Genomic DNA, 14,155 nt, shown 5'->3' with positions numbered 1-14,155 from the left:
GCAAAGGCCTCTAGATTACGCTTTATTTACCAAAATAATATATGATCATGCCTTGATTTTAATTATTTAGTTAGGACAGTAAGGTCTGACTTTGCTTAGACAAAAGTCTTTTCCCTTAATGAATACTTAATGAATAAATACAGTATAGAATATATATGAGCTTGGAGGACTGCATCCATACGTCTCTGCATGACTCAAATGACGTATTAATAAAGTCATCTGGAATGGCAAAGAAAGCGTTCTTGCAGGACTCCCAGAGTTCATCAAGATTCTTTGGATTCATCTTCAATGCCTCCTCCATCTTACCCCAGACATGCTCAATAATGTTCATGTCTGGAGACTGGGCTGGCTAATCCTGGAACACCTTGACCTTCTTTACTTTCAGGAACTTTGATGTTGAGGCTGAAGTATGAGAAGGAGCGCTATCCTGCTGAAGAATTTGCCCTCTCCTGTGGATTGTAATGTAATGGGCAGCACAAATGTCTTGATACCTCAGGCTGTTGATGTTGCCATCCACTCTGCAGATCTTCACCAAACTTGACTGATTTCTGTGAGAATCTTGGGTCCATGCGGGTTCCAGTAGGTCTTCTTGGGATGCAGTTCAACAGATGATTCATCAGAAAAGTCTACTGTCTGACACTTTTCCAATGATCAACTAGAAGTCAAGTTATTATTTGTTGCTCTTACAACTCGGATTGATGACAAGACTTTTGTGAGGTAGTGTATTAACCCTTATTTCTATTAACAAAATTTTTCCCTCACAAGCATTGTAAAAATGTAATCGCTAGCTACATCTTCATTTCTGAGTCAACAGCTCGCAAAAGTTTGTGTGTGCGAGTGTCTAGACCAGGCATGGGCAAACTTGATCCTCGAGGGCCAGTGTCCCTCCAACACTCATCAAACACACCTGAACATCCTAATTAGTGTCTTTAAGATCACTAGAAAGCTACAAGCAGGTGTGTTTGATTAGGGTTGGAGCAAAACTATGCAGGGACACCGGCCCTCCAGGATCGAGTTTGCCATCCCTGGTCTAGACGGTAGTGTTTTGTTTTTTAAATTGACCACAGACAGCAGGAAACCAGCTGATAAAAGAAGTGTAACATGATGAGCTTCTGAAAAACATGTGTGATATACACTATATGCAGAGCCTGCTGTTTCAGGTCAGGAATTCAGGAAATAGAACAGATGGTAGATGAGTTTGTGCATATTTATTTCGAATCAAGGCCATTTCACTTTAAATGAAAAACCATCATCGCAGAAGTATAATCTGATATTTTTTGTATCAATGAACCATGCACTTGTTCTAAAACATCAGTTTGGTCCCTTTGTATTGGATTACCAGCATTTTTACTTAAATATTAAAGCATTTTCTGCACGGATAATTCCTGACCTGTAAGTCAACAGTAACTAGGTTAGTTTCAAGAAAGTCTAATTTATCTTAAAACCCCTCTGTAGGTGAACGTCAGACTGTGAAATGATGGCAATTCTGTGCCGTGTGAAACTGTTGTAAGGTTGTTCGGATTGCGCAACGCCTCCACAAAACAGGAAATATGGAGTCTGCATCAGCGCGGTGACATCTGTTGAGTTATTAGTCTGCCTTGCATAAAAATATTCCCTCTGTAGGGTTCGGGATTTGACAGTACTTCATGACAATGACCAGTTGGGCTCCGTCCAAGTTATTCCAATGCTTCAAAACTACAACAGGGGTGCTGACATCGTCCCATACCTCATATGATAGACTAGACTGGATTATTACATTTTCTGAACATGTTCTGAGTGCTGTGTAAAACGTGTAAAAACCTCTGACAAACCACTTGACAAATCATTTATGTCTGTTGCACAAATTCCTAGAGGTTTGTTCAGATCTACCAAAATGCTAAAGTACATGATTCTAAAGGTTTCTTCAAGACTCCTTCAAGACCATTAAAAAATGAAATTTTAGACATACAGGGCTAAAACACAATGATTTTTTTCCAGTGGCCTGGTCACTTCTGTAAATAGTTATTGTATTAATGGAAGATCATGTGTGTGGGATGTGTTGCTTTAGTTTTTTCCCTGATTAGGGAATTAAATTTGGAGAATTTGCTGTAAAAATGTCAGCTCTAGTGAATTGTATCTCTTTGCAATAAAAATCTTAAATATGAAAAAAAAAAGTTTTGAAATGGATTATTGGAGATTAGGTGTCGGCCCCATAGGGTAGATTTACTTGGACATAGGAAAATCAAGACCTGTTTAAAGTGATTTAAGACCTACAAACCAATATTTCAGTGATTTTATTATTATTATTATTATTATTATTATTATTATATTATTATTATTATTAATTTTTTTAAAACACTTTAAGGCCTAAAGTTTAGTTTTTTGAAAATTTAAGACTTTTTAAGACCCTGAGGACACCCTGTAGTATTGATGTGTGTGTGGTAATTGATTGACTGGTGTCAGTCATCCCTTACCCGATCTCCAGTCGATCCCTTCTCTCCTTTATTCCGGCTCCTCCCTGAGGATAAAACAACATGCTGTAATGTTACGAACAGGACACACTAAGATCTGTCCATAAGCAGATATAACACACAGCAATTATGAATGAAAAAAAAAAATTAAAAAGCTTAAAAGGATAATTAATAAAGAAAAAGTTATTCATATTCATATATTCGTATTCAATTAAATACAAAAGACCATACAAATAATGGCAATTTTGAGATAAAATAAGAGAAAATAAAATAAATAAATAAATGAAAGAAAATAAAATGAAAGAAAACAAAAAGAATATAATAATAATAATAATAATAAAACAAATAAAAAAAGAAATAAAAAGAAAAGAAAATAATAACAAAGCAAAAACAAATAAATAAAACAAAATAAAATTTAAATAAAATAAAAATAATAATAAACCCAAAATACAAAACTATTTCTTTGGAAACAAAACAAAACAAAATAAATAAAATAAAAAAAAAATAAAATAAATAAAATGAAATGAAAAAAAAATAAATAAATAAAAAAATACAATAAATAAATAAAATAAAACAAAATTAAATAAAATCTAAATAAATTAATACAAAATAAAATAAAATAAATGATAAAGCTAAAAAAAATAAACAAATAAAAATTTGATAAATTTACTACAAAAAAGTGGCAACTGTTGATGTTGTTTAGTAATTTTGTATTGTTTTATAAAGTTTAAAATAAATATGCAATTATGAAATGAAAAGTAGCAATTATTTTTAATCTTAAACATTAGATTTAAAGGTGCGTTTATGAGAAATGAAGCTGTAAATGTAATATATACAGTTTAACAGAAATCATTGATAACGTCAAGCATTATTCTCATAATTTTTATTGCAGAAATAGACTTCAATCAACAATCAATACTTACAGACAGTCCTTGAGCACCTGGTGCTCCAGGTGGACCTGCATTCCCTTGGATACCCTGAATAAAAATAAATCAAAAGGCCAGATTATGTCTAAAACTTTGAGAAGACCCTTTAAGCACAGTGTCAGAAATCATCATGCCAATAAAAAATTATCAAACAAACCAGTTATCGTAGAATTATGACATTGGACAATAGGGTTCATACACATTTTAAAATTCCATGACTTTTCCATGGTTTTTCCAAGACTTTCAAGTAAAATTTTCATGACCTAATGTTTCATGCAATGTCTGCATATGCGTGGTAAAAGAAAAACAATGCATGTTCAAATTTAATACAGCATATAGTAAAACACGCAACAATCTATTTAGTTTCAACTTATATTTATATCTATGTAAATTGATTTGGATAATGCTTACACCGCACTAATAATGTGACAGTATGTGATTGGCCAAAGACAGAAAAGAAGTAAATAACCTATATTCAAGTATACAGGTATCTGTTTTCCATGACTTTTCCTAAAACTTTGTGGGTTTTTCTGTTTTTCCTAAACTTTTCCTGGCCTGGAAAATGCCATGTCAAAATTCCATGACTTTTCCAGGTTTTCCATGACCGTATGAACCCTGTTATCAAATTTTTGAAGATACTTGAACTGAATTTGGTGGGTCGTGAACCGTTACACCCCTAGTTAGTTGCCTGCAAATATGCATAATTAATTACAAATACTATAGTAAGAACACAGAAAAGACAGTAAAAAGCGATTGGTTTGCTTTACTTAAAAAGGGTGAGTAAATCTATGCTTTTAATGTGGTTTTTTTTTGTTTACTTAAAGTGAGTAAACCTAAAATCACCCTAAAATTATTAAGTAAATAAATTGTCACCTTAACGGTTTCAAGTTACAATGGATTTACTCACTTTTTAAAGTAACTAATCACTTTTTACAGTGTTTGTGTAACAAGGACAACTTAATTAAAGAGATACCAATATGGAAATAGCTGCTGAACATTATAAATGTTTTAATCAAATTAATGCATCTTTAAAAAACATGTCAAACATTTAAGCAGAAGCCTTTTGTATTAAACTTAATACAATTTTTAAACACCATGAATCAATTTTGTGTTTATCTCTTACTTCATATAATTGTTTAGCTTTCTGGACTTTCTCACCTGGTCTCCTTTCTCTCCTTTCGCCACCATTGGGCCTTCTCTTCCTCTCTCTCCCTACAAGAAAGATGAAGGAATGAAGATCTGAACATACTTGCATTAATATGACTTAAACTGTATCATGTACATATACCTTTTCTATTTTTTTTCTACCAAACTTTGCAGCAAAAAATACAGTCCACCATTAAACAGATATAGGTTAGAGTGTTACCTATACAGTAGGAGTGTTTTTTTTTTTGTGTGTGGTGCAGTAGCGCCTTATGTTTTTACAAATCAATGTTTATTGATTGTGTTAATCAATGAACCCATCTGATTCTGACTTCAAAACATTAAAAAACAGAGAGAATTTGATTCTCCCAAACAATTGTCTATATATTCAGTCTTACATGGTTCCCTCTCTCCCCTTTGGGTCCCATTGGGCCAGCCCTGCCCGGTCAAACCAGACTCTCCCTGAAACAAAACAAGACACAGAGAGAAGAGAGAGAGAGAAAAAAAAAAAAAGTTCAACGTGTCCTTCTGTCAAAGATTTTCCAAGACTTATTTTTTTAAGTTTTACTTTCCTTACCCGTTCACCAGGAGGTCCTCGGGGTCCCGGAGGGCCTTCATTTCCCTGAGAAAGAAAAAACTGGCATTAGTGACAAAAAAAAGAATCTCTAGTCCGGATGTTGAAGGGACAGTTTCTCCAACTGATGGGTTACCAATCACAATCAGTCAATCGATAATTGCGTCTTAATATTTTTTCAGAATTTGCAAGTCTTACATGTCTCTAAAACAGCATGGTTGATTCACAGATGTTGGTAAGGCATACTGTTTTTTTTATTTATTTTTAATGTCTAAAGTGCTGCTAGACTAGAAAATTACAAAAATTTCCATGTAAACACTACAAAATCAATGCAATTAATCTAAATTCTGTTTGAATTTCGATTTTGGCTTCCAACGATCATGAGATAAAACGATTATCGCGTCATATCCCGCCCCTTCCAGCAGTACGCATTCGTTCCTCTGCAGAGCTCAGTTTCACAGGAAAATTGGTCAAATTGGTAAATCATTTTGGTAAAACGCTTTATTTATTAATGTGTAGTTGATTCATTTATGTTTTCAAAAACGCAAAAGAAAACACAAGCTTTGGTGTGTATGTGCTCAGCCTTAAAGACCAACAGAACACACAAACACACACACATACACACACTTTCTTAAGCCAACATAACGAAACAGCATGTGAAAGTGGTAGTCCAATAACAGTAAACTGGGCCATAATCTGACCAACGAAAGCAGAGTAGACTCTTGGGAAAGAGAAGTTTAAGGACATTGGATTTTAAAAAAATATTTTGGCTGCGTCTGAAATCACCTACTACTCAGTAGGTACTACAATTGAATGAGAATTTACTACATGAACATTAGAAAAGTACATTCAATACAGTATGAATGTAAGTAGTATAACAGAACTCGACGAACTACATCCGCCATTTATCATGATCACATAACTGACCCACATAATCGACCCGAACCGTCAGCTGCGTCGCTACACTCCCATTCATGAATTCTCTGCACGGTGTAGTAATGGGATGGTGTAGCGTCCATCGGATGCGCACCTCAGAATGTTGCCGAAAGTAGTAGGTCATCCGGGTACTTCTCACGAACTGTTTTTCGAATATTATGAATTCTGACATACTACTCGGCTCGCATACTGTTTTAAGCATACTATTTAGTATGAAAGAATGCGATATCGGATGCAGCATATGTAAATTTGTAAACTTTTGTTTGGGAGCTTTGGATGAATGCTAAATTATTGTAGAAGATCCTAAAATAAATAAAATGTGTTATAAAGCAGCATAATAGCAGTACTTTCCAACACAAATTCACATTATTTACCTTTGGTCCAGGTTTACCAGGGAAGCCATCCTGTCCAGATTCTCCTTTTTGTCCCTAAACAAAAATAGGACATGATTAAAACAAGACCGCAGTGGACAGAAACCCAAACGAAAAGGTCGAAAAGCAGATCTGGCCTTTAGTCGGCTGTATGAATGATGAAGTTCTGCCTGAAGTAACTGAGTTCACAGTTTCCTCATTAAAACCGCTCTAACCTTCTCGCCGTCGTTTCCAGGGAAACCGTCCGCTCCATCTTTCCCTGGCGAACCCTGAATAAGAATTACCATTAAGACCATTATATCAAGTTTTTCTGCACTAAAAAACAAGTGGTTCAGTTAATGGCGAAACAGATTGTTGAAATCTCTGGACAAACATGTTTAAGGACTGCGGGAGGAACAAAAATCCTCACTGGTTTTCCTGATTCTCCTGGTTTTCCTGAGAAGCGATTCACCAGGTAATCCCTGCGAGGACAAAGAGCAAGATTTAACTTCAAGCGCTATTATTCTTTGGCTCTAGTAGTTTGCAAATAAAAAAAAAAAAAAGATTGACTATTTGGTGTAGTACACTCACCGGGCGGTCCTGTCTGCCAGGGCTGCCAGAAAACTCCAGGAGGCCCTGAGGACCCTAAAAATGATGTTCAAAAGCTTACTGTAATTAATGTTGTGAAAACAATGATCAATGAAGAGTATAAAGTTATATTCAGATCACAATACATATATCATAATGTCAGATTTTCCAATATTGTGTTGCTCTAGCTGTGAAGCATACTGAAATGGAACAATATATATGGTGATTAACATTAATACAATACAAATACAAAGCTTGCATCTGAAAGTTGTTCTTGCATAACAGCCTGATAAATAATCCTTACAAAGAGATGAAGACTAATGCAAAAAAAATAATTTTACATGGACCTTATTTACTTATAACGTATTAATAATAACTATTCATAATGTTATTCATATGATTGTATGCATGTTTTTTTTTCTTTTAACGGATTAGTTCACAAAAGTTTACAAATAGGGATGCACCGATCCCGATACTTGGATCGGATATTGGTTCGATACCACATATTTTGCTGGATCGGGGTATCGGTCAGGTCCTGCGCGTGCACCATATTCTGTGTAATTTTAAGCCAACAAAAGCCATGAAGGTAGCCTATTTATAACGGCTTAGAAAGTTGTCATGTAGGGTTACTATATCTCAGATGTTTGAAGCCATTCTATAATTAATGTGAAATTCAGATGAATATTCATGTGCTTAAATTCATGTTCAGGTGCTTCCCACCGCTGCGCCTCGTCAATCATTCACACATTCATTCACAATTCAAACAGCATGTCGCGTTCATGAACAACACAAAAAACTTTCTCCAGATTTCTCAGATCCTACTATATAAGTAATCAGTGGAGAAATGCATTTAATTTGCATTAAATTGATTCATTTTGATCTGCAACAAGTTCATTGCCGTTTCTAAATCATGTTGCGCAGTGTCTGTTAGATCAGTAGATACAGCCTGATCTCACGAGAAACATAAGTATTTTACGTTTTGTCAGTTTAGTGGCTAATTCGTATGAATTTCGTACGAGTCAGTCATTTGAAATTGTACAATTTTAAAAAAGGAGGCGTGGCACCTAACCCCACCCTAAACCCAACCGTCATTGGGGGATGAGCAAATCGTACTAATTGTACGAATTAGGATTGTACGAATTCATACGAATTAGCCACTAAATCAAAAAAGTTACGAATTGCCGTGAGATTGTCTTGGCAGATCGCATTCACTACACTGGAGTAGAGAGAATTATTACCTGCTCTTCGCACACAAGCAGGCCTACCTGAAACTTTAAATAAGAAAAGGCTCAATAATACATTGGTCAGATCCCCAAGGCACTGATTTCTTGCCTATGTGCTGCTGTGTTGGATGTGTCCGCAAAAACCGGATGCCTGCGCCTGTGTATCATTGACGCTTCATTCAGGTACCAGCTGCGCAGACGCGACATGCGCCGCTGAGTAAAATTATTCTCACAATGAGTTTTCTGTTCTCTCATCCTCCCGATACTGTGGTAATAGTTTGTAAAGCCTGGCTCATTGTGGTCAAAGTAGTTGACTAAATTAATAAAAGTGAAACTGACGGGCACAATATGGATTGTCATTAACAGAAAATGATTTAGCTTAATATAGGCTACTCTGAAATTAGATGATTATTTCACTGTAATTTATTATATTAATATTTTCTTTAACAGACCTGTTTGTGCACTGAAGCATATAAGTCGACCTCGTTTTGAACTTCACCTTGAACCTTTTTGTTTATTTTCTAAATAACTGACCAACAAAAATACATTAAAACAATCAACAAATTATACCAAACGAAATTATTTCAAAAGATAATATTTCAGACGAATAATAGTTGTCCAGACATGCTTTCAGTTTCTCCATTTCACTCGCGGCGAGTTTAGGGCCAAGTAAAACTGTGCCTCATAAGGTTTCTGTTTTCTGCTTCAAACCTGCAGGAAAATATCAGGCCTTTGCTAAAATGCTGGCTATTTTACCAATGATTAGTGTCAATAGGTGGTAGCTTATTACAGATTTCAAAGAAAAAATCTTAATATTAAAAAAGAAACATAAGCTGGACCACAACAGATCATACCAATGTCATAACGAATCCTCAAATAGCCCATAGTTAACAGCAAGCATCATGTTTTTTGTTAGATTCAGTCGTCTGTCATATACATTAGGCCTATAGGTCTGTTATTTTTACTAAAGAACATATATTATTTGCATTTATCAACAGAACTATAGAAACTGTATTATGTTTAAAAAAAAAAAAAAAAAACGGCACATTATCGGAATCGGATCTGTATTGGTCGATACTCAGAATTTTTATATCGAGATTGGATCGGTTACAAAAAAAATGGTATTGGTAACCCTACTTACAAATTTCCTGATCATTTGATCACCTCTTGTCATTCAAGATGTTCATTGTCTATAAATCCCTTTTCTAAGAAAACATTACATGATTTTTCTCCATATAATAATTTCTATGGTGCTCAGTGGTTTAAACTTGCAAATTGATGAATGATGGAGGGTCACACCAAGAGAAACAATGCACTAGCTCAGAAATACAAACGTTTGTGGTTAAAAAGTATATACATTTAAAGTTTTATTAAGAAAAAATGCAGTTAAGACCCTTATTTCTCGATTGTGATTTTTCAGGGCTCTTTGAATTACCCCTGAAACTGCAATTTGGAAGTTCAAACCATTAAGCACCATAGAAAACTAAATTCAGCTGAACATCAAAAGAAATAAATATATTGGATGACAAGGAGTGAGTAAATGTCTATCAATTTTCATACTGAACGTGAACTACTCCTTGTATTAGGACTGATTCTAATTCCCTTTAATAACCACCACTAGAGGTCCCGGTTACTCAAAACGCATTATGTTCTCCCCCAGATTTTCACCATAGTAAATACTCAATTAAAATACAGAAATAATAACAAATAAAATTAAGCATGTTTACTATCTAGAGTATGTAATTTATAATGTATAAAATGAGCAAGTGAAATGCTATTTGTCAATAAATTTACTGCTGCATATACTTTATTAGAAATTGTCAAGGTACAGTATGTGAATGTGATGTTAGTTCTTACAGGTGGTCCCGGGAGACCATCAACTCCTGGCAATCCTGCATCACCTTTTTTACCCTGGAGAAACAGAGAAAAGGTATCGTCTCATTTGATTTTTTATAAGCAAGAAAAGAAAATATACATTTAATAGAAATAAGAAAAAAAAAAATATATGCAATCAATGTTACAATCAACTATCAACTTAAGTGGACAATAACAGAAAAAAAGACTGAAATGTACCAAATGTGAACAAATGAGTAAAAAATTACATTGTACAAAATATTTTTTATATTATATTATAATATTATAGAGTTATATTCATTATATTAGATTTGTATATTAGATTATTATATTAAATATTGATTATATCATATTATATAGAATTGTGTATAAAACATAACTGTATGAAATCAGTGGAACATGCATCAAATTAAATAAGGAGACAATGAAGGAGCTATTATATAAAATAATATCCAAGTTTATTAAATGTTATGTTAAATAATTTAAAAATAGGGAAGCGCGGGTAAAATGTAACACTGAGTTTTAAGGTATTTGCTCAGGGTTAACCATGGCATGCTTTTCGAGGTTTTCACCACAGTGTCTGCAGACGTCTTGCTGACAATTATTGAAAAAGTTTTGGCAAAATTTGAATGAGAAATACAGGAGAAACCATTTTTTGCAGCATAAAAGTATTTTTGTTATACTCTATATTCTTTTATTTTAAAAAAAGCCACACACTGTTGGACACCAATTAAATGAACAAAATAATTTTGGAATTTTGAGTGTAATGCTGAGAAATTTTTACATAAAATGTTTTTAATAAAAATATATTAAAGTAAAAAAATATTTTATTGCTAATAATGCAAATAAATGCATTGCATAAATATGGATATTAATGCAAATAAATCCAAATGTGTTTATCCAAAAGATAAATAATAAACATAGTGTGCTATGTAGAATTAAAATAAATAAATACTACTGAGGAAATACACTATTTAAAGTAAACTGAATTTAAATGTATTGTGTGAAATCTGACTTAAGCATGTGTTACAACTAACCCTCTGTCTGTTACAACTTGCCCTGCAGGTGGGGTAAATAGTAACATTTTTACTCCTGGCACTTTTGGCATACTGCACAGAAACCCTAAGTCCGGCGATCATACAACCAGTGCTCATTTGAATGAGAGGCTTGTGTGTTGCTAATAAAAAAAATAGGGTTGTCTACACATTACATTGTGCATTATTTGGTCAAAACCAAAAAGTGTTACTTTGTGCCCCGCTCTGCCCAACACTTTTTCCTAATTCAACAATATGTCTTTTACAATTTATTTTAACCATTGATCTAACTTCACAATTTTCTCATAATTTTTAAATGTACATTTATATAATTTATAATAGTTCTTATCAAAGTTTCTAGAAGAAAAAAATACAGAATTGTATGAGAGAAATTCTGTCCTATTTCTAATGAAGCTTCTACTGCAGTGGTGCTCAACCGTTCCAGGAGATCGACCTTCCTGCAAAGTTTAACTCCAATCCTGACCAAACACACCTGAACAAATTAATTAGGACTGAACAGCACTTGATAATTACAGGCAGGTGTGTTTGATATTGCAATTGAAATCTGTAGGAAGGTCGATCTCCAGGAAACTGGATTGTCACGCCTGTACTACTACAGGCAATAGCAAAGGTTGTGCTTACCTCTGCTGGACAATCAGCAAATGACACCCTTTTCACTCAAAATAAGCACGATGACGGTATTAAATACACAACCTTAACAACATCAGAAAACAAGAATATCAACCTGTTTTGATATATTTCCACCTGAAACAGAATGTTAGCATGAGACATATGGAAAAATATATTGTAAGCATGATAATACTAACAAAAAATATCGAAGGTGATTTGCTAACTTACCTGACATTTTCAAATAGCGAAACCGAGCACAGATATGGCCTCAAAGTGTTTAGACGTGAAATAAAGTGAATAAACTACCTTTTTAATTAAGAGACTTATATAGTTGAGAGCAATGGGAGGTAAAACTCTCCTCACTTTCATATTTCACTAATTCATTCCCTCACAGATATAACAGAGCGTGCTAACACTTTAGCATCCCCTGCTGCTGCTACATATGACATGTGCAGTCAGTCTGACGGTGTTTCAATGATAACAGCTTTAAAACTGAAGGGGGGAAAGAGACAGAAACCTCCTTTTAGCGTCAGACTCCTGCCGTTCAGCAGTTGTGCGTGATTCTACACTCACTCAAGCACGACCCGCAGCGTTTCTGAGTTACATTTCCTCTCCGAGAGCTGCTGCTTCCCGCTGAGACAGAGAAAAGTCGGCCTGCACTAGAAACCCTGCGGCCCTGCTGAGCTACAACACCGACATCCATCCAGAAATTGCACCTGAAAACTCACATCGGCGAGGACAAAAAGTACGGCATCGCTAGTCAGGGTGACTCTTGTCGTACTTTCTGAAATCTTGATATAACTTACAGGTCCATTAAAATTCAATTAAAGTTTTATAGATGTTTAGTATCAGTATTGTTAGTGTTTGGGATATCTATAAGCCATAGATATACATATCACATACAGACCCTGCATGCGTCACTAGCCGCCACATTTGTACAGTGCTCCCAGGACAAATGTCATTCAACTGCACTAGTCAAGACTAAAGCCATTGAAGATGCTCAGTATGGGTGTAGTAATGAGCAAACAAAGCCAAAGGCAGAACATTTCAAAGGTTGGTTTTTTACATTTTTGTATGTTATTAACTTTTGTGCTTAACAACATTATTGATTATAATACAGTCCCTTACTGCAGTGACCATAAGGCAAAGTAGCACCAACTCACCCTAAATTCTAGTCGAATGCTAGTTTTGTTGAATAAAATAAGCAAACAATGTAAATGAAATATGACAACAAGATGCTGCGGTGCCAGAACCGTGTATTATTGTCAGCTAAAAGAACGTTTTTCATAACGGAGATTCACAAAAGAATCGCTCTCTCCGTTAGAATGAGATGTGAAAGCAGGAGAGGATGTGTTTTTCAGGAGACGGATTAGATCAAATTAAACAGGGGGAGGATAATACATTTCCATGCACACAAACACACGCTCTTTGTCGACGATGCATGTTCGGTCACTTATCCATCGATGTAGAAAAGTAATGTAAAATTCAAGTTTTGTAATGAAAAAAAATAAAATTGCATACTGACCACCGGGAAAACTCCAGATCATAGATATATGTGTACTTGTGCATAATTCAGTTTAAAATTACGTTAAAGAGTTGGTTCACTCAAAAAATATGCCAGTGTTTGCCCTATAATAATATTCGCTGATAAAACTGCTGAGAAATTTTGAGAAAAACACCAAAATAAAAATAGTTTTCAAGACATGGTTTTAGGTATGACATTAGTCTAGAAGTCATAGAAACAGTATGGAATAACTGTCATGCAGTGTATCGATATGGAAATGTAATGCACTCAATATCTGCCTGGAACTACTAGCTGTGTGTTTATTAATTACACATGCCAGAAAATCCATCCACCAATCAAAATCGAGCATTCAACAGCCCTGTAGTATTAGATATAATAGACTTTATATGCTTAATCACAAGTTAATAGACAAAGCAACATTTAAATGTAAGTTTTACATGTAATATGTTAATGTTAAGTTAATTAAATTCTTTTAAAAATATTTTTAGCATCAGGTATCTTCAGTGTTTTACAAAAAAAAGTACGTAAATGACGTAAAAAACGAGTACAGGTAAATGACGACAGAATGTACCTCGATACACACAAACCTTCTCCTATTTGTTTAATCCTGCCTACGTTTTTTTTTTACAAGAAAAAAAAAATAGCACTATTATTTCTAGGAAGAAACAATGTTTTCCAAGAAGTCGGAGAATGAGCATTTTAATGATGGTGTGGTTTTATCAATCTGAGGGCATCTGAACATCTCCTGTCTCTATTCTTAATGAGCTCCTCGCTTTAATCTGAGCTCAGAAACACCAGACACATGAACCAAACCGCGCTGAGATCCTCACCGTCTCTATAGTGACCGCAGAGCGGGTTATAGAGCATCTTACATAGCTATTAAAATCAGCCGAGCTGGATTATTACAACAATAACAAAAAAT

At 34.5% G+C, this 14,155-nt stretch overlaps 1 protein-coding gene and 1 long non-coding RNA gene across 2 annotated transcripts in view; both read right to left on the bottom strand.

Moving 5' to 3' along the window:
• Positions 1 to 14,155, bottom strand: part of col22a1 (collagen, type XXII, alpha 1) — a 132,275-nt gene that overhangs the window by 43,052 nt on the left and 75,068 nt on the right. Inside the window, exon 24 of the mRNA XM_056479361.1 lies at positions 10,048 to 10,101. Coding sequence (XP_056335336.1) covers positions 10,048 to 10,101 — 54 coding nt within the window. The remainder of the gene's footprint in view (positions 1 to 10,047; positions 10,102 to 14,155) is intronic.
• LOC130246419 (uncharacterized) lies at positions 4,940 to 6,844 on the bottom strand. The gene is made up of 5 exons (XR_008839443.1): positions 6,810 to 6,844; positions 6,616 to 6,669; positions 6,404 to 6,457; positions 5,097 to 5,141; positions 4,940 to 4,981 (listed from the first exon to the last, which is right to left on the bottom strand). It is a non-coding gene; the product is annotated as an uncharacterized LOC130246419 (long non-coding RNA).

This window comes from Danio aesculapii, chromosome 19 (assembly GCF_903798145.1).
Source record: "Danio aesculapii chromosome 19, fDanAes4.1, whole genome shotgun sequence".
Classification (NCBI taxonomy): Eukaryota; Metazoa; Chordata; class Actinopteri; order Cypriniformes; family Danionidae; genus Danio; species Danio aesculapii.
This window is presented reverse-complemented; position numbering and strand designations above follow the sequence as displayed.